The sequence below is a fragment of the Anarhichas minor genome, unplaced genomic scaffold, assembly GCF_050575085.1.
Source record: "Anarhichas minor isolate MPS153535 unplaced genomic scaffold, ASM5057508v1 ptg000017l, whole genome shotgun sequence".
Lineage (NCBI taxonomy): Eukaryota > Metazoa > Chordata > Actinopteri > Perciformes > Anarhichadidae > Anarhichas > Anarhichas minor.
The window spans coordinates 9,549,538-9,574,833 of NW_027466463.1; the positions used below are offsets into that span (position 1 = coordinate 9,549,538).

The 25,296-nt window shown below is 46.9% G+C and overlaps 1 protein-coding gene across 5 annotated transcripts in view; it reads right to left on the reverse strand.

The window, feature by feature from the left end:
* Positions 1–950: 950 nt before the first annotated feature.
* The window catches only part of trrap (transformation/transcription domain-associated protein), a 69,941-nt gene continuing 45,595 nt past the window's right edge, over positions 951–25,296 (reverse strand). For all 5 annotated transcript variants that reach the window (XM_076093368.1, XM_076093367.1, XM_076093366.1 and 2 more), the window contains 15 exons: positions 24,707–24,902; positions 23,875–23,993; positions 23,617–23,763; positions 22,514–22,614; positions 20,362–20,563; positions 18,026–18,187; positions 14,417–14,507; positions 13,940–14,145; positions 12,748–13,009; positions 7,750–7,975; positions 7,359–7,576; positions 6,459–6,643; positions 5,144–5,347; positions 3,268–3,462; positions 951–2,116 (listed from right to left, as the gene is read on the reverse strand). In XM_076093368.1, the coding sequence (XP_075949483.1) occupies positions 1,832–2,116; positions 3,268–3,462; positions 5,144–5,347; positions 6,459–6,643; positions 7,359–7,576; positions 7,750–7,975; positions 12,748–13,009; positions 13,940–14,145; positions 14,417–14,507; positions 18,026–18,187; positions 20,362–20,563; positions 22,514–22,614; positions 23,617–23,763; positions 23,875–23,993; positions 24,707–24,902 (2,799 nt within the window). In that variant the 3' untranslated portion in view covers positions 951–1,831. The remainder of the gene's footprint in view (positions 2,117–3,267; positions 3,463–5,143; positions 5,348–6,458; positions 6,644–7,358; positions 7,577–7,749; positions 7,976–12,747; positions 13,010–13,939; positions 14,146–14,416; positions 14,508–18,025; positions 18,188–20,361; positions 20,564–22,513; positions 22,615–23,616; positions 23,764–23,874; positions 23,994–24,706; positions 24,903–25,296) is intronic.

A 25,296-nucleotide genomic window follows, 5' to 3' on the forward strand; every position in this document is an offset into this window, starting at 1 on the left:
GCAAAAAAGGTTTTATTCGGCCTCAAAGTTCTCCATTAAAGGAGACATTGTAATAGACAATAGCTCTGAGGGTTGTTTGGTAGATCCAGAAATAGCCAAATGATCTGTCAAGCATTTGTACAGTATCATGGGTATTTCCTGCATGTGCACAGTTAAGCACCTACTAAAAACACCGCAGCCTCTTTAAGCAATCACTAAAAAAAATACAAAAAATATATAAAATTGTAGTTTAATGTTGTAAACTACCAGCTGCTGAGACTCGGAAGACAAAACAAGTGTTGCCTTTTTCTTGCGTGGATGAGAGAGGAAGAGAAATGTTGAGAGACGGCGTGTAAACATAGCGAGAGGCAGAGAGGCTGTGTATGTGGATTGCAGAGAGGCGAACAGAGATATAACCTTTGTTTACGAGTTCAGGCGGGCCGGCTGACAGTGTGTATAAGTCAAGCGAGGCCAGCCCACTCGGAGATCTACTGGCACGCATTAATCAAACACCGGGGGGGCGGGGGGGGGGGAGGAAACGCCTCAACACACACCTTTTCTTTAACCAGAGGGAGGGAATGACCACAAGGTTATTGTGCCACCACGACACGGAGCGGCACTTTGATTCAACACCGCCTCTCCAGAAATGTCTACTCACTGGGAACCGCGAGGATGGCGGCGATAGACTTTTTAACGTCAGAGAATGATTCGTCTGGAGTCGTTTCACAGCGTGAGTTATCGCCGCAATAATATCCCAGAGTGCCGCCTTCAGGGTGATTATGGCTGTGACAGTGATGCAGGAGATGTGAGGCGCAGATGGGGACCACTGGTCATTATTGTTGTTTTACAACTCAGGAAAATAACTAATTTGTTTTTGCTTTATGGTATTTATGCTTATTTTTGAGATGAATTAATCTTAAATAAAGACACTGCAGGTCACTGTAAAAAAAGAAAAAAAGCCAACATCAGCATCCGTATTAAAAAAAGAGCATTTTATTAAAACAAAATGTATATTTACAAGGCAAGCGATAATACTTCTGCTGAAAAAAAGCATTGCGCTTTTACAAAAAAGGGGAGTATATGCATACACAACCAGCTGGGGAATGACATATTTGCATTGCAGCTGTTACAGCTTATTACAGTGTGAATCCGCCCTGAAGTTTGACTTTGTTACATTACAACACGGCCGATGGACAGACAAAAGAAATGCAACGAAAACCGGCTTTTGAACTACTAAAATAGCATAATCTGTTTCACAGGACAACAAATGTCCTCATTAATAATCTGTTTCGGTTTAAATACAAATAGAGATTTGAGAGGACAAATGGCTATTTTAGGAGGAAATAAAGTGTAAAAATGGTACAACACAGCTAAAGCTAACAACAGAAGATTTCCCCATCTCTTAAATTAAAAAGAAACAAACCCCCGTGAGCTCATTAAACCTGCACAACGTATTTGTACCGTCTCCTTGTCAGACAGGACGACTGGCATCACGCACAGTCCCCGTCCTTTAGTTATAAAAATAAATAGAAGTGGAGGGAGAAATTGTGTTTTGATAAAAAAAGATTCAGAATCAGTCCAGATATAACTATTATGTATACTGGGAAGCCCTCTTAAGACTATCAATGTGACAGTCGGGGCCTTTTGTTCCACTTGATTCTGCTCCAACTATTTCAGTGTCCTTTGATCGAGAGAGAGAGAGAGAGAGAGAGAGAGAGAGAAGGAGTCCATCAGGCTTTTGTTACGGTGAAGACCAACATACATGTAACAGTTGTCCGTGTTCGTCAGATACGTAATAAAAGTAAACAACATCACGTTTTCTTTCCCTTTGCCTCCTCTTTGCTCGGTTTTCTCAGAGCCAGGGGTGCCAGGCCGGGTCCATGCGACACAGATTGTCCAGGCTGTTGGCTGCAGCCACCAGTGTGTTGACTTTACTCTCTCCTCCCTCGAACTGAGCCAGGTTATGGAGGCGGGACATGATGGCCGTGACGGCCTTCTGGACCAACGAGACCAGCTGCTGGGAGTCCATGTTCTCCGGTTGGCCGGCGGGCGACAGCGGCATGGACGTGTCCTCCTGGGTCTTCTTGTGCCACGCGATGATCTCGTCGCGAAGGACCGCCTTCAGGATGCCGTCCACCTATCACGGACAGATGAAACTCAAGATGTCAATCATAAAGAATCAACCATGAAGCAAAGTGTACAATAATCACGGGATCCTCACACAACCAATGTTCACATTTAGAGAAACTCGCGGTTAGTTTCCTTTTAGCACTCAAATTTACCAATGTAGCTCAGTAGGAATAAACTAAAAGTAGCTTCTTAGCTTTGATTCAGATTCAATTACTACATTTTTTGCTCTTGCAATAACGTCCTGATGGCGACACAAGTCTGGAAAAAACCAGACTTGTGTCGCCCCCCCGCCCCCTTTCTGTAAACACAGCATGCTAATCTTCTGGGCTAGACTTTTCTAAGCCACGTGTTGAAAAGTGTCCGTCATGGGACTAAAGAGCGATGCAACATGATGAAACCTCAGCTTATATAAAGTCAACGCCAGTCCCAGACATATAAAACAAAGCCGTTAAGTTCAATCGAGGTTGTGTCCATCCTCCTAAAGGAAATCTGTCTGTGTTGTCAGCAGCTCATTACGGTGCCACAGAACTGAAATACATAACCAGGATGTGGCTACAACACCAGCAATCACCCCTGTTCCCCAATCCCACGTAAAGTGTTTCTATGGTTTCAGGCTTTAACATATTCGAGTGGATGATTGTTATGCGTTTGTGGCGTTTTCCTGGAAAAAAAGTCCATTTTCTTTGGCTTTACGTCTGGCACTCGAGTTTAACTAGTTCCCATGGTCAAGTGTTTTGTTGATATATATTTTAGGCACTCGTGCTCCTTCCACACGAGTCGGGCTTTAAGTATAGACCTATACATAGACGCCACGCGCCTGTCATTACCGCCCCGCTGCAGATCCATTATACAAACCCTCTGACTGCTCGGGCTTTTCATTGCACAGAGCTGTGTAGCCTTTTATGACAACTTTTACACATTTTAGAAGGATGCGAAGAGATGTTCTCCTTAAACCTGCAATAACTAATGAAGTGGGTATTTAGAGGAAACGCACACAAGCTGTTAACTCAACACTGACATATTAATGTGGAACATAAGCCTCTGCTATATTCTATCCCTATATTCATCTGAAAAGAATCATATGATTCTGCGCTGTGGTTTATTTGAAAACACAGGATAAACATAAACACGGAACAATCTTTAGAGCAGACAGCTTACCTTAAAGTTAGGCTGTGCGAAGCATCGTGCCACAGCAATCATGGAGGCGGTGAGGGGGCCGGAGACGCCGATGGTGGTCAGGAACTCGGAGATGTTCGGCGTCAGACGGAACGGAACCGGACGGTTAGCGTCCAGGTCGCCTGTGGCGTCGTTGATGTCAAAGCGGAAGTAGGAGACGTTCAGCTTTCCGGTGTCCTAAAAACAGATCGATTAAATTAAAGGTACAGTACGAGTCAGAAGTCTCAGAAAACAAGTGTGTGTAAGGGAGGACGTTGTAAATATTATTTACAGACAGCTTTATTTAATAAAGCATTCTCCAGGGCTACCTACTCATAACCAGTACCAATTAAATAACCTATCTAAAGCGTTCCTTTCTGCAGTCCTTAGACCACTAGAATATAACTCTCCTTTAGAAAGGCTCGGGGACTTACAAAACAAGCTCACGCCAACCAGACGGCTACAGTTATTGATCTGCGTGCCCCAGACGCAGAACACGTCCAACTATCAGCAGCAGAACATCTATAATGCTCAATTCATTCTCACTCCTCTCGCTCCCCGCCGACTTAAATATATACAGCCAGGTTTTCATCTTTAAGCCCTGCATTTATGTGCACGAGGACCGCTACACAAGCAGCCATTCCGGGGGAAGATAAGCTCCCGTATATGAAAAGGTGAGTGCATCCGACAGCTTTATAGCAGAGCATTTCATTCCAGCGCCTGCTCTCCCTCTCCTCCTCTGCTTCGCCTCCTTCCCTCCCATCCCCCCTTTCTTCTTAATTCCCTCCCCACTCTCTCTCCTACTGTCATTTGCTCCTACAGGCCCCAGCGGAGGGCCTCAAGGCAGTGGGCTGAGACACCAGCAACCCCCGGGAGGCTCAGATAAGCCTGCAGACAGTTGGCTGCAGAGGCGGCGCTCAGAATGCTAAATCGCCACAGTAGTGGCCAGCGATGGCTTCATTTTTTGGGGGCTGGTGTGAATGGGGTGACGCGACATTAATGTGTCTCGTGTAGTGACTCGGAGCTGTGGACTTGACTGTGAGAAATAGATACCGAGTAAAGGAGGTGGAGAAAGGACATTCAACGTATTCTGAGGAGACGATGTGACAGGTCTTTAAAGAATTAAATCTACGACTGAATTACAGCCTGATGAACACCACAAAGAAGTGCCTTTCATGACAGATGCCTCGAAGCCTCATTGAGCTCTATAGGTGCCAACACGAGGTCTCCGTTTAGGCAGGGTGGGGCACAATGCTACGGCTGTGATGTCCTGTCCTTGCACTCCCGCTCCGTTTGTGTGTAATGTTTGTTTGTGTACGCACGCTCTCTGTACCGTAATCCTGCTGTGTCTAATGGGATCTGCGGAGTGGAACAGGCAGTGAGGGGGCTTAATACCGGCGCTTAGCTGCCCGGAGGAACGCCTGTCAGCAAAGGCCGATTAGGATCAGAGGGGTTGGGGTGGCCGACTGACACAATCATCTTTAATAATGACTTTTAGAAAGCTGTCCGCGGACCCGAGCGGCAGGCGGATGCGCGTTGACTAGAGAGGCAGACGCGCGCTCACACACAAACACGGCCTCTTCAAATTGAAATGTCTTTTGATAGCTGTGGAGCGGAGGAACTGAATATAACGTTCTGTCAAAACACCGTTGGCATTGACAGCGGCTGGCTGACTGATAGGCCTAAGCGTGAATGTCATGGGGGAGAATGGTAATTCATACGGCCAGATATGGAGCCGGGTAATGGTGATCTCTTAATGCATCTGTGAGAGTGTATATCTATTGAATTAGCCCCCACCGTCACACGAATGCCACTCGCCCTTGACAGAGAGTCCGACGTTGTTTCTGCCCGTGTGTGCGCGTCTGCACGCTTCTCCTACCTGTGCGATCTGCAGCATCTCGGGGTTGAGCCTGTTGAGGTGGAGCATGAACTCGGCCAGGCCTATCAGGGCCAGCTGGATGGTGAACATCTTCCGGAAGGTCCAGTAATCGGTGGCGTTCGGGAAGGTGTGGAGGGCCCACTCCTTCAGCATGCTGCGGGGCACCATGTTGCCCTGCACCTCCTTCAGGATGTCCCGCAGGACCTGGTGGTAGACAGGAGGAGGGAGTGAAGGTTAGGTAGGTCCAGCTGATATTGGGCCCTCCTATATTTTAAGCTAAATAAACCATATCGGCTATTTTTCTTAATTTTTCTAAGCCCATTAAAGCAGAACTTTTAGAGATACATGGTTTTCAAATGCTTCCTAGGCGACGTGGCTGCACAAAGCTACCGTTACAATACAATCACCCAGGATGCATAACAATGTATACCATTAAAAGGAGGCCACAGTTGTACCAGGCTACACAGATGTATTATACATTGTATGTATGTGTTTAAGAGATGCTCACAAGTCATTTTTTTCAAAGTCAAGTCTATGTAAGAATTTTCCAAAGTATGTGTTCTATTATCAACAGTCCTTTATCCATTCGCAGACATTATGGGTATTAGTGTAATATTTCCGATACCACTGGGAAAAATTGCAAAAAAATAACTGAGGGCATAAAATCTTTGTTTTAATGAACAGATAAATATACCAATGCAAAGTAGCTCTGGTGCATTTTGAGGGCTAAATTAAGAGGCTGGATCTATGAAGAACTTGCTGTGCTCTTGAAAAAAAAAAAATGCCATCATGAACACGGGGGTTGTATAAATATAAATGGTGATGACTGGACAAAAAAAGTCACACCCACAGAGCATTGTATTTGAGATGAGGTTCTGTAAAGCTCACGGTCGGACACACAAAACACCGTCGCACCGTCGCGTAGAGGTACGGGCACCGAGCGGGCCGTCCCTGACCCGCCAAGATTGAAGTGTAAAATATTTTCCGTTCATTATAAAAGAAAAACTGTGGCGGGCCTAGACTGTCTGGTAAAAAAAGGAAAACACCGAGGGCCACAACAACGATCCGCAAATCATCATATCCAACCGGAGCGACTGAGACGAGTAGCAGACAGCACTGTGAGTGAGAGGAGGCGGGGCTACGTAGTCACTGCAGCAGTGTGTGTGGGCGTGTATAATGAAAATGACTTAATGATGAATGATTGTTCATGAGTTCCAAATCTCAAGTCCGAGTCTAGTCTCGAGTCTTTTGAGGATGAGTTCTCAAGTCACAAGTCTCTGTGTGTGGGACTCTGTTCATACCACCGTGTCCATACCTGGTGGCTGGCTTGCGTGCCTCTGGCCTGCACCGTGGCCAGACGATCGTAATACCGGGAAATGGGGTTGTCGTGTTCGATGCCCTTCTTGGCACAGCGTTGCTTGTAGATTTCCACCAATGACAGAGACGAAGGGTTGTCCTCTACCAGCCGCATCTGAGGCGACACTGCCACCACTCTGGGCACTGGAGAGACAGAAGACGGGATACATGCGGGAGAGAGATGGGGAGGGGAAAATAAGATGGCGATAGCAGGGATGGAGGGTAAGGAGAGGAAAAAAAAAATACCAAGTCAGTGACACACAAACTGTAAACATCTGGCTGCACTTCCTAGGAAACGGTCCCTGTGTTACCACAGTGTGAACCACAGATCTAAACCTATAACTAAATACTCCAGAGTTGGGAAACCGCTGCACTGAAGGCGTGCCATCGCTCAACACCGAGCAGGGTCGAAGGAGGTAAAAGGCTGTGCACAGCCCGGGCTGCCCAGTGAAAGCAGTCAAAACATTGACATACTATGGCACACCAAATCAAATCAATACCAGCCGTTCCAGTTGCGAGGAAATGGGCTGGAAGGGGACTGTTGAATTCCCCGTCCATATTTCCCCTTAAACAGACCAATCAAGTGCATAAGAGGAGAGTGGGCAAACCACAAGGGGATGACAGGACAGGAAATAGCACTTGAAAGCAAATTGAAATTGTGTGTGTTGAGTGAGACAGCCACAGAAAGAGAAGGGAAATGAAAGGGGAGGGTCATTGCCAGTCGGTATCAGCGTACAGCAGCACTAGAGGTGACTGTGATGAACAAATGTGTAAAAAAATAAAAGGACAAGAACGTAATCTCAGAGAAAGATCCTCCCTAGTCCCGATATGTTGACATCTGTCTTATCCCCGGTCCTACCAGTGAAGAAGAGGTGTCTCTTGGTGGTCTCCTTCCTCTTCTCCAGACACGGGTTGAGGAGCCGGAGAAGCTGCAGGACCCTCTCCTCGCGGCGCGACTCGGTCAGGCAAGCGTCGTTCATCACCAGGTACGGGTAGATTTTGCCATTGTGGCCGCGGATGTAGAGACGGCGTGCCGCTGTATTGTGTTTCTGGACGATTTCCACTCTGGGCATGAACCTGAGAGAGAGAGAAGCACAGCGAGACGGAGCTGAAGCGATTCACGATATGGGAGGACTGATGTGTTCTCGCTGCCAGTTTTCTATTTTATCCACAGGCAGCCAGAAGTAGATACATCTTACATTCATCAGCAAGTGTGTGTTTTTGTTATAATAGAGAAGGGTCTTGTGTACCTGGCGATCTTGATGTAATAGTGTGTAGGTTTGGGCATGAGGAATTCCCCGGGGATCTCCACCTCGGCCGTCTGCGCAGAGAAGTTGCTGAGGAAGCGGCACTTCTCCTCGATGAGGAAGAACTTGGGCAGCTGCTTGGTCTTGGCCTCCAGGATCTTGATCCACTTCTTCAGCTTGGAGATCAAATTGTGAAGCTTCATGGAGCCCGGCACGCTGAAGTCAAAGTCTGGGAAGGAAAAAAAGCCGGTTAAAAACAAGAATCTCCGTGCCAGTGATTCGAATGTGGCCGGAGGAGATCCTAAAGCCAGCAGAGAAAGGGTGGATGGGGGAGTGGATGCGTTACCGTTTCCCTCTCTTAATCAACTACCCTCAAAATGCCCTTCAGCAAGACACTCACCCCCGTAACTGTTCCAGTGGAGCTGCTCTCAGCCGCCAACATTACACACCGGTAACAGCAGTGGGCAGCTCCCAGGTGTGTTTAACCTTTAACCTCCCCTGCAACGATAGGCTCCTAGGCCCGTGCTATAAATACCAATGTGTTTCTAAGCAACATTGTGTAATAACATACTATAGGGGGGGGGGTTAAAACACACACAAGCAGCAAACGCGCAGGGGACGGTACTTAAAAGTCGAGTCAAATATAATGAAAGAAAATAGAACAGAAATAAACGGAATCAAAGAGACGTTTGAAAGCTTTTTGGTCAGATGACTTTTCAAACACTGCGAGGCCTGTTTGAGAGCAGTGGTGAAGATGAATTGAAGTGAGATGTGGGTGTTTGCTTTACCGGTATTTACACAGTAACATGGACTAAGAACACCTTGTTTCTCACAGCGATGGCCTCGGGGCGGGAAGTGGTTCCAGAAGCCCACATCTGGGAAAATGTCCGTTCTAAATAGTGCGTTGCCCTGTTGGCCACCTCACTCCAGCAGTGTGGTGAAGTGCCTTGCTTAAGGGAACGTCACCGGGTAAGTTATTCATTGCCGGCTGGCAGCACGAGGAGAACCGCTCCATCGACTTAAAACTCCCAAGTGGAGGCTGGGAGCTGATTAAATTAGAGCTATAAAAATGAGAGTCTTAAAGTATTAAATTCCTGTTTCAAGTCACAACTCATATTGCACATAACATATTGTGATGAGCTGCAGCAATAACAACGGAAGGAGGGGAAGTGAGCCAGGCAGGTTTTCCATTTTAGAATAAAGCCCCCAGGACATCTCTGAAACATGAATGCGCACACACACACACACACACACACACACACACACACACACGTATACACCTCTCCTATTTCAGTACACCCTGTTGTGCCGCCTGTTATAATGAATCCATGAAACTACAAGGCATTGCCATTTCAAACCTGTTCAATCTCTCCCAGAGTGAGACCTCCTAATACTTTAAATAAGCCCTTTAAAACAGCCAATGTTCTTTTCGTAGCGGCCCCATTTCGCCATCCGTCCGCCTGCAATTTCGGCCGGCCTCGCTGGCAGAGGTAAAATTGAAACAGTCCTGAAGAATTGCAACCCCGACAACAATTGAGCGCCGCAAAAGTGTATAATGCTTACAAATGGAAAAAGGCGAGACACGCTCCACTCATTCGAAGCTGTAATGCAATATAGCGATATCATTCCATCTTTATCAGATATGAAACATTTTACCCTGTTTAAATCTGGAGACGGCTGCACATGAGACGCAGGCATTGTGTTATTACAACTGAATTACCTGAATATTCTAAGTATTAAACATGTTGTCGAACATGAGCAACGAAGGCCCTTTCGGAAACAATTAGCAACAGACATTTCACCTTGTTTCGAGTTAATATAGTGTGACAATAATAAACCCGCGGTGCTTTATGACAAGTGCAATACAGCCGGAGAGAGAGCAAGAAGAGAGTTGTTTCCAACCCCACCGAACTCCTCTTTGACCCCTGCTCTGTCAGCTAGCTGGGGGAACAGGATGCTGAGAGACGGAGTGTGGTGTGGAGAGAAGCCGGGCTGCTCTCTGACCTGTGTGTAGAAGCCCACGCTGGTAGTCTGGCCCTAACCTGGCCCGCCTGGCAGACCGCAGCAGAGGATCCGCTCTTCTGCACCAAAATATGGATCCAGACTCAGCAGGTGGGCCACCTCCGTGTATAGAACCGTCACTCCCTCAAGTCTCACTGCCCTGGTCCTGACTCGGTGTGGGGTTGTGTGAATGTGTGCGGTGGGATGAAGTCAACTCAACTTTGTTGTGTCTGATTGGTGAGCTGAAGTTTCGAACGTGTCAGAGGTCATCACAGCGGCGGCCTGTACGGGGGTTTAGAAGCTGACTGACAACCAACTGAAGCTCGACAGAGTAACATTTAACTGTGGTTAATTCCATTGCAGCACGATAAAGGACTCTTTAACAGGCACAGAATTAAAAAGCCGGTGCATTTCTTTTTCAAAAAGAATCTCTTCTGACAAAAGTCTCTGGAACAGATCCACTGCTAAAACAGTAACTCATGCAAATAGCGTTCGCCGTAATTGGATTTGAATGCCTCCCTGCTGCCAAATGTTATTTGCGCACACATAAACCCATATTTTCCGGCCCACAAACCCTGTGAAAGCGAGTGAGCCACTAACGTGGTTCGGGGAACGGGAGCTTGGCTGCTCGGCAGCCTCTGTAAACCCTGTTTGTTCCGCTCTGGAGGGCTTGTGTGGTTTCGGTCTCTTGTCGGCCCCGCTCCCACGTCGCCGTGGGGACAGCTGGGTAAGCGAGGGTCGGCGGGCGCTCCGCCACGCAGAAGCCCTGGTGACGCCTGGCTGCGTGAGCACAGCTGGCACCGCAACATCTGGCGAGATTCATCAGCGCTCGCGCCGAGTCTCGCTCGCTCTTGTTTGCGTTGTTCGTTCAGTCGGTCCCGTGCTTTTGCTCGCTAATGCCATCACACCTGTCTTCCTCTCAGACTCTCATTCCCATTATTTTCTCTTTGCTAATCTCCTTCCATCTTTTATGCTCCTTCTCTGTGGTTTTATAGGCTCGTCAGCTCAATTTTATTATGGCTTATTTTTTCCTCTCTGCGTCAGGTGATCATTTCTTTTCATTCACTCGCAGTCCTTGTCCTCCACTATCCCAGGGCCAAACACATTAGCTCTATTGGCCACTCTCAGGACCAGTGGAGGGGAAAAGCACAGGAGAGACTGAAGAGCAGAGAGGGGGGGGGAGGAGGTAGGAGAGGGAGGAGTGGCTGCGTGGAAATGAAATAAAAAAAGGGGAGACGGGGCCGTTTACTGCGAGGGTAATTCAGCGAACATGTATGTGTGCAGGAGTGAAAAGGACTCAGCAAAGAGGTTTAATTGTACACACTGAAAGCTGGGGAAGCTGCAGCGGGTCCAGTGAACTGTGGTTCAACTCCCTTATGTAATGTGGGGAAACAGACACGCGGCTTCCAAAAACAGGGGAATGATTGTTTAGAGAAAAATGTCTCAGAGGAGGCCTTTGGCTGAACTAGAAGCGCACCTGTCCCGCTGGATGCCTCAGCTCGCATATGAATCTGAACAATGGCGGCCAAAATGACCGGAGGCTGGTCTCAAGTTGGAAGGTGAAGTCCAACATCAAGTGCAATAAAGTCCAGTGGCTGTTTGTCCAACATTAAAACCCTGATGCTGTTGTATATCATCCTACTTTGATGACCACACCTGCAAGGGATGTTAATGTTGGTTTTGAATTGCTATTTGTACTCTTCTACGAATGATTTTGTCTGTAATGAGAACACAATAGCTACCCTGCTACCCCTTGTTTTGAACCAACATATAACAGGGAAAGGGAGTTAAATGTTCCATCTCTGTGCCACAGTAGCTTTAGTAGCACCTACCTGTTCCAATGTTTTATTATATTTGAACCATATTCACTTTTGCTCCAGCAAGCAACCCATAAACAAAACAAAACCTTGACAAAGAGGATAAATACTGTCGGCACGACTTCCAGCCTCAACCACAATAAAACAGCACATGACTGGTGGCTGGTGGTACTTTAGCCTAACTGGGACTACGCTACTACATTTATATTTCAATACAAAATGGCCAAAGGTTCACAGTGTCCATAAGGTGGAGAACATTTTGACTTAAGATGGAGAATCCTTTCCACCCTGATGAAATGCCACCAGTGAATAAAATGATTTAATTCCAGCTTCAGTAGCGAGACGTACTGTAACAACTAAGACTGCACGCTGAACTTTTACGACAGAGTGGATGGTTTCATGGTTTCAGCTGAGGCAAGAGACCCGAGAGCCTTCTGCTCTATTTCATCAAACCTGTGATCGTTACCGCAGCGCTGCACCAGCTTAGATTAGAAATGCAGCTGACTGGTGTGTAATCAAAACCATCGTGGCCGTGTGTGCACAGTGTAATAAAGACACAAACTGACCCCCCCGTACCACACACACACACACACACACACACACACACACACCTAACCATTCACCATCTCTAACCCCTCCCTAAATCAAATCATATGGTTGGAAACCGTAATTATATTGCAGAGCACCAATCCTCTAGCTGCTCCAAGTGACAGTGACAGAGAGTCCTCACAGTGCTGATGTGAGTCTCACCAGTGATCCAGTTGGATACATACACAGTAACACACATGCTCCTCTTGTTAGCTGATAGGTGGTGGATCTCTGATGTCATGTGTTGCTGCATGTGTTGCTACCCGGGCAATTTGTCGCACCTTGTCGAAAACAGAACTGCTTTTTTTTTTTTTTTTTTTGGTTGCCTGAAAACGAACGCTTCATTTCTTGATGTCTTTTCCAAGTTTCCAAGTGTTATGACAAAGTTGCAGAGAGGTAGAGCAGCGATGTTGAAAGCCATGAAAATAAAAGTGAACAAACAAGGAAGTTCAAAAAGTAAACAGAGGAAACAGAGAGCAGGTGTTTGTAAAGAATGACCTCAATGTGAAAAGGGCTTGTTTTTCATTCTGTCTGTTCTGTGTGGTTCTATGTTTATGCAGCCAGGTGCGGGTTGTATTTTTAAAAGCCAACCAACCTGTTGTGAACTGTCCCTTCATCTTCTGGAAGACGGGGTCCTGGGCCGTGGCCTGGGCCCGACGGGCGAGCGACTCGGAGGCCGCGCTGGAGAACATGGTGGAAACATTGGAGACGTTCTCCAGGCCCACGCCAAAGGTGCTAACGAGCTTCTTGACAAAGTTCAGCGTGTGCGGTGTGATCTTGGCGTCGGACACGGCGCCGCTCTTCTCGAAGGCAACCGAGTAGCACTTGGCGAGGCCCTGCTGGAGCTGCCTCAAGACCTGCAGAGAGAGAGAGAGAGAGAGAGAGAGAGAGAGCGAGAGAGAGAGAGAGAGAGAGAGAGAGAGAGAGGAGGAAGGGGAAAGAAATAGTGAGGAAAAAGTCCCTGATGAGCTTGAACGCGGCATGTGATGGGGAGAGAAGGAAGGCGATGATGGCGTGCCGTGCCCCCTGTGTGCCCAGTGGAACCAAGCGTAGAGCCTGCAGCTGCTGCCGAGTGCCCGCAAAACCCTCACAGATAATCACACAGATACACACACCAACAAACTTCCGGCCCTTAAGCCCTCTCCCCATCCTACACGCTCAGCACACCCATCCATCACCCGTCTCTGTCTTCTCTCCGGCTGCCTCTTTGTCCCAGTCTTCCCCCTCCGCCCACAGAACAGCTAACATAGCGTGGATTCTGCCTAAAATCGCTGAAACTGTTTGCAGCAGCGCCAAAGCTCGGTTTAGACAACCGTGTCTGGCCTTCCTCCTGCTGCACTGACAGAAACACAATTAGTGAAATTAGGAGGAAAAAAAGGCTGCTGGCTGAATGAGCGATTTAAGTCAAAATGCGCTTGAATGAAAAGAACAAAAATAATGAATCTTTTATCTGAAATGTACACGGGCAATTACTTCTTGAACATATTCTGCCATTATATACGTTTATGGCAGTGTGGACCTATTCACAGAAAAACACTTCAGACTAAACAGATGTGTCGGCACATCAGAGAGACGGGGGTCATCTGGGTGACCAGGTGGCGCGACACACACACACAAATGCACAAGATGTGCACTCCGACTCGTTTTCACACATTCGCACAGATGCATGAAAATTCTCACCGCCAGCTGTATTATTTTCTCACCATCTGATCCGCTGAAAAACATACACGTGGCGCAGCGACAAAGTCAGACACACATTAAAGCGGCCGCCTTTTGTTCCTCCTCACCTCTTCATGCCAGTTCTCCCTGAACCACACCATCTGGTCCACGATGCCCTCCAGGGAGGAGAGCAGGGTGGGGTGCAGCTCACGCTGCATGTGCATGATCCGGCTGCAGCGCCACATGGGGGCAGTCGCCCGGATGGGCCCCGGGTCGGAGGCCCCCGAGTGAGGCTGGGCCCCCACTGAACTGGGCTGCTGTTGTCCAGATGAATCTGGTGCGTGGAGAGTGGGTAGGAGGAGGAAAGGAAGAGTGGTGGAGGGGGAAGATGGGAACAAAGGAAAACATGAGGCAGGAAGGAAAGAAGAGAAAAAATTAGAAAATTCTTTAAGAAAAGATAAACCGGTCCAGAGTAACAATGAAGGAATGTTATATGTTGAAGAGCATCTTCCATATGCTATAAACACATGTGTCCCTGCATTGTACAAGTAGAAAAGAGCCGTTAATAAAGAGCAAACACACTAAAGACGGCCATATTTACTTACCGCTTTTGTAGCGCTCCCGCTGTTCGATCTTGAGTGTCAGGTAAAGGGTACGGATAGGGAAGTAGACAGCCTGGGGGTACACTCGTCCCACCTAGCAGATAAAAGAGGGTCACAGATTACATTTCAAAGACTCCCCCTCAGGACCGCAAGAGGGAGGGAGGGAGGGAGGGGGGGAGAGCAGACGTAGACGGAGGAAGAGATGGAGAGTGAGTGGGACAGAGAGATACTGTGTGTGCATGTGTGAGATCACACTGATACAACCAGAGACCTCTGCTGTAACAGAGGGAGCGTTTGAAGCTTCGAGTCAGAGAAGTTTAAAAAGAAACGTGTCACGGCTGAATTACACACACAAAAAAAAAACTGCATGTGATTGATGATGAAATTGCCCTCAAGACTTTCAAGAAAACGTCAGCGACAACATTGGGAAAGCTTAATGGTTGAAGTCAGGACGTAAGAGATTTCAAGTTTCAAAATCCCATCAAACTTGGTAGAGCATCCTTTGATAACGATGTGGCGGGTTTATTCAGAGTGGTGGATAATTCACGAGTTTCAGGTCACAGTTGGTTGAACTGATGGGGTCAGTTAGCTGCATAGCCGGTTGTACCGCACACGAGCTAGATCGCTTTGACTAATGAACTGAGAATCAATGTTTGGAAAAAGAAAAAGAAATAGCTACCGTGCCGGCATATTTTCTCTTCTCCTTCAGTTTATTATGGTTTGATGTGAATGGCTGTTTGACGTTACACTGAACATGGTTTATACAGTTCACTGTATAATGTGACGGCGTAATTCACCCGCTGACGGTTTTGCTTTTCATTCGCCATCCCCTCCATGCGGTGCCGCCAGCTCAGATGGCAATATGTTAATCGTCCTGAACATGCAGCAGAGGCATTCTAATACATGAGAGCGCGACCACTGCGACGCACCTCACACAGACATTGTGAAGGAATCACAGTTTGAATGAGAGCGGTAGACTCAACACATGAATATAGTCCGAGCGTAACATCTAGAAATAACTGACGGATCAAAATCCAGATTTAAATACGTCCAAATACGTGTTTTAGAAAATATGTCCAGGTTTGTTTGTAATGTGGAACTCTTGTTCCTCTTTGCTATGCTACACCCTGCTGTAAAGATGTGAAATGTTCTTAAAACTGATAAAAACAACGACTAAAAGTACAAAAACAATAAGCAGATTTTTAAAAAAACAGACGGATATTGTTTTTTAGAGATCTGCGACTTTAGGATACTGGTGGAAAACCAAACCACAAGGTTCTCTCAGGTCTCGGGGCACGATTTCATCGGCTGCAATTACATCGCTACTTGATCCTTCTAGACCCTCGATACGCCTGCAGGGCAGAAAGGGATACCGCCACATCTCAACAACAGAACGGAGTTCAATATGACTGAAAGTGGGCAGAGGATAGATAGAGATAGAGAAAGAAAATAAGCTGTTTTTCATACTTCAGCCTCAGGCTAAATGGATTTGAGAAGCTGTAATCTTTCTCAGACTCTATCCACGCTGCTCTGACATCTTTGCTCAGGTCTTCCGAGGGATTCTCAAACGGCACCGATCGAGTTTAGACAAGAACGAGCTCAGGTTTAAAGCTGCAGAGGGGGTCCGAACGGGTCGGCCCACAGATATCTAGAGCATACTGTAGTTCTCCTAGACTCAGACTCAGCTCTACTGCCGTAAAGGCAGGTGAGACAGACGGGATTCACTAACTGGAGAAGCCTGGAGATGGTACAAAAGCGAAGAGCAAATACTATTATCAAACTGAACTCCATTTAGCACTTCGTCAGTGGCGAGCTGATGCAGCTACGGAGCACCTTCGGCCACCACCAAAAGGCTTTAATGCCCGTTTGTGGCTAAAGTGCATCAGTACAACGCTTCCAGTGCTAAGAAAACATTTGAAATTAGGTATTGCCACCTCCTCCTCTTGCAAATATGCAGAAATGTCTATTTTTTTAATTAATAATTTAATAATTGTTTAGGTTAAATATAGGCGTCACCCTACACATGCACAGTATTCTGCCTTCTCTTTATCTCTCATGTTTCTATATTGCTTTTACAGCAAATGTGCATTTTCTTCCTGATCCTCCTTTCCAGTGCTTTAAAAACAGAGAGAAGAGAGACAGATTGGAAGTGACAAACACACTATTGAGATGAGAAATGAAGAAGATCTAAGTGGCGGCTAACAGCAGCATTAAAGATGAAAGAGGAAGGAAGAGGAGGGACCAGAGATCAGCCCCCTAATGGGAAGATAAGAAATGTCACATTTTGGCGAGGCCGAGGGGAAGAGGGCGAGTGGGAGACGAGGAGGAGGCAGCGAGAGAGAGAGGGAGGGGGGGGGGGGGGTTGAGCTCCTCGGTTAACTTCTGATTCATCTTCCCCGCCTGCCCCCAGGCGCTCTTCTCTTCACCTTCATCAATATTTCAAAATGCGTTTTTTTAAAACATCCCGCCGCTGCGGAGAAACTCTAAATAATTCAGGTGAGCGGCAGAGACAAAGGCCGCCGTGCATTAAAATGCGCTTTTCTCTCTACATACAAAGGAAAGAAGAAGGGGGGCGGGGTTTGACCTTTTCCCCTTCAGTCATTACAGGGTGATGAGGCAGACCAAAGAGGACCGGATCGTCATAGTTCAGAAAGCTCTACAGTCACCCATTGACATCTACCCATATACATGCAAAAGGCAGGTGCTGCTTTATGTGACTGTGACTGAGAGGTCACAACGTTGAGCCTTGTAACTACCACGTGTCCCGTTCCAAGTGAAATGAGCATATTTTGGCATATTTAGCGCCTAAATATATATATATATATATATAGAATAAACCTTCAATACTATATAAATGCTTGTATTCCCCTCACTTCTCTTGATCCTTTCCCACATATCCTCTACACAACATCCGTGCTCTGCTGAGAGGGATGGCTCTTTGTTATAGCAGACTACTCTTTGAAGATCACCCTCTTCAAATTGTGCGGAAATAATACTCCATTAAGCAAAGCAAATTAGTCTTCGGTTTAATTACGAGCTCCGTTCCCGCAGTGCGGAGTGCGTACGATATTAGCTTTATAATGATTTCTTGAACAAATAATTTAAAAACCAATTCACCAGAGACCGGTGGAAGCCAATAAATTGCTGTAAAAAGGGACAGAAGAAGAATTTGAATGCTTAATTTGGTAAATAGGAAGCAGGAGAGAGGCCACTTTGGCGTGAATGCAGTTAATTTATCCCGATTAGAAAGGCGTGCATGAGCACTAATCGTACACGTACACACACACACACACACACACACACACACACACACACACACACACACACACACACACACACACACACACACACACACACACACACACACACACACACACACACACACACACACACACACACACACACACACACACACACACACAAAGAAGCTAAGAGAAAAAAATATGAATGAAAAAGCAACAAGGAGAGTCGACATGCATTTACTAAAGGTTCAGATTATTTGACGCGTGGTTTCATTTATAGAGCTGGGAACAGAGACCAAGAGCATTTGGGCTTAAGCCCAATGGGGATCTATGTCTGGCTTTGGGATAGGGAGCTTTGTTACGGCCTCACCTGGCTGATTAAGTTGAGCAGAGGTTTGCCTTCTGAACCAACCAGGCAGGTCAGGAGCTGCGGTATCCAGGCCAACCACTGGATGGGCGGTACTCCAATGCAGTACTTGTCCACGGCATCCGCCAGAGTGTTCTTGTCATCGAAGCTAAGCAGCCACAACACCTGCAGAGGAAAGGAGAACGGAAGGAGGGGAGGAGGAGGGGAGGAAGGTGATTAATGCAAAGGAAAGGATATAAATAAAGTTTATTATCAAGGTGAAAAAAACAGAAATAATACAACACCAAAAGAATAAAATACAAACAACAGAGGGAGCATAACACATACAAACAGCTGAGGATAAAATAAATAAATATATAAAATGGCCGTCGCCATCTTGGTCTTTGACTGTCACCGTTTAGTATTTTTGACACAAGAGGGTGGAGCTAAGTGTAAGCAAATGCTGAATAACAGATGTTTCGGCAGCCATAAGGGTCACAATTAACTTCCGTGGACTGAAAACACTGTGAAAGGGTTAAAGTTGTAAAACAAAAACAAAACTACCACCCAGACCGGACAACGCCGTAGAAACGACCCGTCAATCACCACAGGGCAGCCACGCCCTACAGCCTACCCTGATGAATGGCCTATTTGACTCTAAATGGAGCACAATTTACTAAATGAACATCGTGCTGTGTTGAAGAAGACTTGAAACTAGTGATTGAGACCATGAACTCAAGTTTATAGTGTTTACTGAGGGAATAAATCAAGAGAGAAGTAGAGTCATTTTCTCATAGACTTCTATACAGCCGGTTATCAAAGGGTTATCGAAGCTGGTGGAGTTACTGGACTGGAAAAGGAAAATACATGGTAGCTGTGTGTCATCTACATAACAACATGTGGGAGAAACCGTGGTTCTGAATGATCTGACTGATAGAAATATATTGAAAACAACAGGAGGCAGGTGGACAGACGGGTAAGAAAAGTAGCAAGAAACAAACAAAAAACAAATGCAACACTCAAGGCAGTCAAAATAAAATGTCCCATCAAGAATCTATATTCAGAGACCTAGTAGTAAGAGGTAAGGTCTCTCTCCATTAATCAGACCCTTGCTGCCTCCCCGGCTCTGTTCACAGCAGGAGAGGGGCTGCAGAGAGAGGAACGAGTACGTCTCGCCAATCGTTTCCATGATCAAAGCTGAGCCACTGTGGAGGCGATCTCTCCTCCCCCGGTGTGCCTGTGTGTGCATCTACATGACGATGAAGACATCAACCCCACTCAACCCCCCCCCCCCCTCCCCCCCTCCAGGCTCTCCTCGGGGAGCCACCTTCGGGTACACAGATTGTGTATAATTAGTGATAATGACCGGTCATCCAACTTCACCCATTAGGGCTGAGTGCTGCCAACCAGGCTTGGCAGCGCAATACCAGGGGCTGGGTGTGTGTGTGTGTGTGTGTGTGTGTGTGTGTGTGTGTGTGTGTGTGTGTGTGTGGGGGGGGGGGGGGGGGGTCACGAGAAACGCATCTAATTGGAATGTGAATCCGGTAGCAGCCGTTGTTAGAGCAGATCATGCCGGTAATGCCTAATGCTAACACCGGACGTGGCTAGACCGTGTTTATTATGTATCCAGCCTGACACATGGAGGTGAGCTGGTCTTCTGCTCTCAGGATGAATCTCTCTAATCAGACTCTCACGTGGCTCTTTGAAGGCAGTTTTATTTTTTTACCTCCAGCTCATTAATAAACAATGGAGAGAAAAAAAAGATCCAGCTTGTTGAAGTGTTTTGATGACACAGACCGTTTTAAGTTCATTTTCTTGCATTTTGTGCCGCGATCATTTGATCCGACATTGAGAACCACCTCACCAGAGCACAGCAGGTCTCAGTGCTTTACCTCAAATAAGAGGTCTTTCTTTGCTAACCTCTGGAAGGACGGGAGCGGCTGCATTGAACGAGTTGGTCTGTGTAAGAAGGTGGGACGCTTGTTAGCAAGGAGTCCGCCCCTTTAACTCCCACACGAGGCTTACTCAGCTGTTAAATACGGTAACATTGGTCTGACTGCTGGAGAAAGGTCAGTCCGTGTAGAGGGTCATGAGATCGGAGTATCAGGGGAGGCCATTAGTCTGTTAAACCCCCACGCGCCAGAGGATGGCCTTTACTCCACCAGTGTGGGAATCCATCCACACTGTCCATCGCTGGACTGTAATCACTGACATTACTACTCGCTGCTTGTACCTGTGGCAGAGTCTGAGGGGGGGAAACAATAGTCTCGGGGCTGGATTGGGTCAGGAATCTATGGAATTAAAAGTGACACTATCTAACAAAAGGAGTGAGGCTACCGGTCAAAACGCTCCCTTCTCACCTTCGCCAGGTATTTGCGGGACTTGCTCTCGTTTTGGTGGCGGCAGGCGTGGAGGTAGCAGGTGATGGCGGAGACTCCCAAGTGGAGCTGGCGGTCCTTGACGAAGATGTTCTCCAGGTAGTCGCCCCACATGGCCCAGGCCTTCACCAGGACATCGTGCATCTGCACAGCAGCTGAAAAGGCCTTGTTTGCCTCCTCTGACCTGGAACAAAATGACGGAGGGAAGGTGAAAAGCGTTCGCGCGATGGACCGACAAGTGAGGGGCAAGTGAGCAAAGGGCGCTAGGTGGCGGTGGAGGGGAGAGAAAGTAGGATTGGGTTAAAGGGAAGTCAGAAAATAAATAAATAATAGATACAAAGTAGAGAGGGACTCTGAAGAGAGGGGGTTGAAAGAGATGGATGAAGAGCAGAGTTGAAGGAAGCGAAAGAAAAAGGAGAAAGATGAGTGAGCGAGAAACAGATTATGATGATCACATTCTGAATTATGTACCACACATCAATAAGCACCATATTTCACTCGCTGTAATATTCAAGGCCTTTCCCATCAGCATTACAGAGAAAGTATTTAACCCCGCATGAATTAATGTCACCGAGGGTTTAGGCACTTTGTTAAATTGTACGTCATCACACTGTGCAGATCAATCCATGTAATACTGGGTGACATATGAGCAGAACATCTTCATATTTTATCAGAAATGACGGAGAGCGGCAGCAAGGTAAAATAAAAACCTCAGTGTAACGGCTGTATATTTATCTGTATACCAACCATCGACTGTGAAGAGCATTGCTACGTCTTAGAGAAATCTGCAAAGCTGATCAACTTGGAACTTTTTTTTTTATTATCCTGGTACAGCTCACTTGAGTATTCAATTCATAAACTGTTAAACAGCAGGCAGAGAAATAGACAAGGGGGAGGAGACCCGAGGCTTCGACGGCACCATTTATGCTGACGGGGAAACATATTCTAGAATCAGCCGTTCTCAGCGCGCCGAGTGGCTTCGAACCTCGCGTTGGCACGCAGTCTGAATAATTGCCACGCACGATTGATTAATAAATAAGATGCAAGAGGCACCCTGAGACGCAGCACCCTGCAGTCAGAACAAGGAGACAGACATGAAAAAAAAAAACCTTACTCAGCCACAGTTGGTAAATGAACCTCCAAAGCTACTCTCCCGCTTACTGACATTGACGCGAGTCTCCCAAGCCAATCAATTAAAATGTGTTATTATAAAAAGGCATTTTGGCATGCGATTAAGAAATGGGAGCTTGATTGCTATGGGAGTCGGAGCCGAAGACCCTCCAGTAATACTTAATGGGGTTGCCTCAGTCGGCGCCGGTGTAAAAGTACATTAACAGTTTCTACTACCCGGCTCAACAGGAGCACTGGCACCCAACAGACTGTCAAATCACTGACACCCGTTTAATTGAATGATCCCAAAATCCTGAGCGCGCTCACACACACACAAACAACCCCCACTCTGCTGTTAATTCCCCCCCCCGTGTAGGGGAAACATAATGATTGCAATAAACCCTGCTGAGGTGGAGGCAAGTTCTGCTGATCCCAGAGATTCCTGCAAATTGCCTCCAGTTAATTATTGCGCTGGATATACATTTAATAAGCCTTCCTCAATTTTGTCTTTCGCCCCCGGGGACGCCATGTCACGTCAAAGATGACGGGTGAAAAAGTGGGGGGGTGCCGAAGGGGAGAGGGTGTTAAAGACTGTGGGTATGCACGACCCGGCAAAGCGTCGGAGAGAGCGGTCGTACGCTACACAGGTAACCCCTGCAGCCAAAACACACACACACACACACACACCACTGACATTGTCACAAACTGGGGACATAGACGCACATTCACATCTTAGACATGTCAACAGGGTTACCTAGTAACGTAATCTCACAGGTACGTGAGCTTGAGGCGAGAGAGGTGCAGATTAAATACGACTTCCACGTCCCGACAGGATAAAACACCCACATAGGGTTAAGGCACCACTGACACAGATTGAGGACAACGTGGTAATGAACAAAGGGAAGACGATGACAGACGGAATGGTAGCTTCAGATTGTGAAAACCAAAAAAAGGTAAAAGAAATCTAAAGTTGGTTAAAATTCTGACAATGTGTCAGTGACAAGTGGAGCACCGACGGACGTACTTGTTGATTTGAGCCAGGAACATCCCCTTCAGAGCGTAGAACTCCGCCGTCATCTCCTTGGTGAAGTACTTCAGGTTGGTCGACTCGATCACCTCCAAACCCTAACAGACGAGGAAGAGGACAACAGAGTTTTCATTTCAAACCAAACTTCCCGTTTTAGAAACTTTTCGTCGTCGCGCGAGAGAGGACTCGCGGAGAGAGAGAGAGAGAGAGAGAAAAAAAGGACAGGGCCATAATCACAGGTGAAAAACAAACAAACTGCTCGGTGTTCATTAAGAAGTACGAGAAAAAAAAAGAAGGTGTTAAGGGAACTAAACTTCCATTATGGTGAGCCTCTGATTAGGTGTCCCCTATGTACTGCTGTGACAAACGATGTGTGGCGGGAGCGAGAGACAGAGGGAACCAGAGGAGATGAGATAGAAGTGAGAGAGAAGAGTGTCTACTGGCACTTTTAATGACTTGTGGTGTGCTGAACTGCTTCTATTAATCAGAGTACTCCATGGGCTTAAGAGCAAGCTCCTGAGTTACACTCTGTTATAAGTCTCCGTGCTATAACTTGTCACCTCGAGCCACCCCGAGCACTTGCTCTTAATACTCCCCCCCCCCACTCAAAGTGCCGCAAACTACACCACCAGCTACTGCGAACGGAAACCAACCCAAAGTACTTAAATCACACTAAATGCATCACACGTGTTGTTCTCCAGTAGGGGGCTGGCCTATTTCAAATTGGAGCGTGCATTACCACGGTCCAAATGCCTTGCAGCTGTGCTGCATTATGGTGCAGGTGCCACATGGGTGCGATGTATTTATCATGTTTTGATCACACGTAATTAGACTGTACAGACTAAATGATGTGTGCCCTTTCTGGAGAGTGATTTTGCTAATAAAACATTTCATGAGTTACTTACACGCTAATATAACCAAGAGTGATTTTGAACGCGACAAACACTTGTAGTATATTAATAATTATGGGCACAGTTCTACCAAACAATCTTGGGGCTTGAATGCATTGAGATGACAACAAATACTTGTAACTACTGTTTGTGGTGGAAAAATATATATATATCTGCATCAGTAACATCCCAGAATTAGGGGCATCTTACCTGCATGCACTCATTCTTGCCCATGACGCCAGCCAGCTGCAGATAACATTTGACCTGCTGCCTGATCTTCTGGAAGCAGTCGACGATGGGCACGGTGGGGATGGTGTGGATCCGACTCAGAATGTCCAGAGCCACGTTCACCAAACCCTGGAGAGACGGAAAGATGGAAGGGATCGGAGAAAAACAAATGGACTTAATATTGCTTATTGATCGACAGGTATTTTGAATTCACGTGACTAAAAAGGCTCAAAGCAGTACCTGTTTGCGTCCTATCTTGCCGTACTGAATGATGGCAGAAGCCGAGGCATGAACTCCCAACATGGCGTTGTTGTTGTTTGGATCATGCTGCGTGTTCGCCTCATATGCCGTCACTATGGCTGTGGACAAAGACAGAACAACAATGAATTTTGTCTTTCTACCAAACTTTTTTGTTTTTATACAAAAGTGTCATATTTGAAGAAGTAAGCAAAAAAAGAGAGCGGCGCTCGGGGCAATATGAACAGTGGGGATCTTCTAGCGCTCTGAAGGCTCTGCAGAGGAGGGCACCGGGGACACTAAATGTATTGAATGGTAAATGAGCCGTGGCGATGAATTTCATCAAGAAAATTCCATTTCACTTTAACATAGGTTTGAAGGCTGTCAGGTATAAATGAAGTGGATTTTATTGGCATGGTGCTGCAGAGCCATAGCTATCATTATTCCAGCGCCTCACACTGCGAGTTGGAGCTCAAGTTGCTTGAGACATCACATTTTGCAGTGGCTGCCTCTCTGAATGGTTTTAAAGTCACTGCAGGTGAGAGCACTGAGCGAGGCGTGTGTGTGTGTGTGTGTGTGTGTGTCCTGCAGCGAGAGTGCTTTAGCGAGCTGACATTTGGAAATGTACAGAGACCCTGGGGGGGGGGGGGGGTTCTGCAACGCGTGTCCTTTTAAAAGAAGACCCCTTACTGGAGGTAACAAAAACCTGAGCAGCAATCTGAGAGTGTGCCTGCATGGCAGTGGACCCCTGTAATACACATACAATGTGTAAAAAAGCCCTGCGTGTGGACATTAACGTGTGTTTCAGTACCGGGTCCGTTAGCGTGTGTCGTACCTTGGTAGTGGTGCTGGCGCCACATGAAGATGCTGCTCCAGTGGGACAGGTCGTCGGACACGATGGGCAGTCGGTTCCTCCAGGTTTTCACCACCGTCTTCATGTCGTGGAGGCTGGTGTTGCGGCCCAGGTTAGCGGTCTGAAGCCCCGCATTAATCTGGGCCGCTTCCTGCAGCTCGATGATCTGCTGTGCCGCCTGGGGGGGGCGGGGGGAGATAAGAAGTGAAAATCTGCTCTCGAGCTTTTCTGTATATTTCATACAGTATCCTGACCACACTCACTTGACTCTTTTGACTTCCACTTTAAACTTTTATGACGCATGCAAGGTGGATGACCTGAGGAAGCAGCCAAATGGCGAATGCTTCTCATGCTTGCAATGTTTACAGTTAACATTTTGTGTTCAAAGACTTGGTCCAGACAGCTCCACCAGCTGCACTTAATCTTGTTAATATTTTGTCTACACAAATGTATGCTACACGCCAAATTACCTGCTTAGTTTGCACTGAATTACACACATTCGCTGTCAGTCGGTGGCTGGTCCTTTATTATATCTCATTACACCTCATGTCATTGTTTGTGTCCTGTCGATG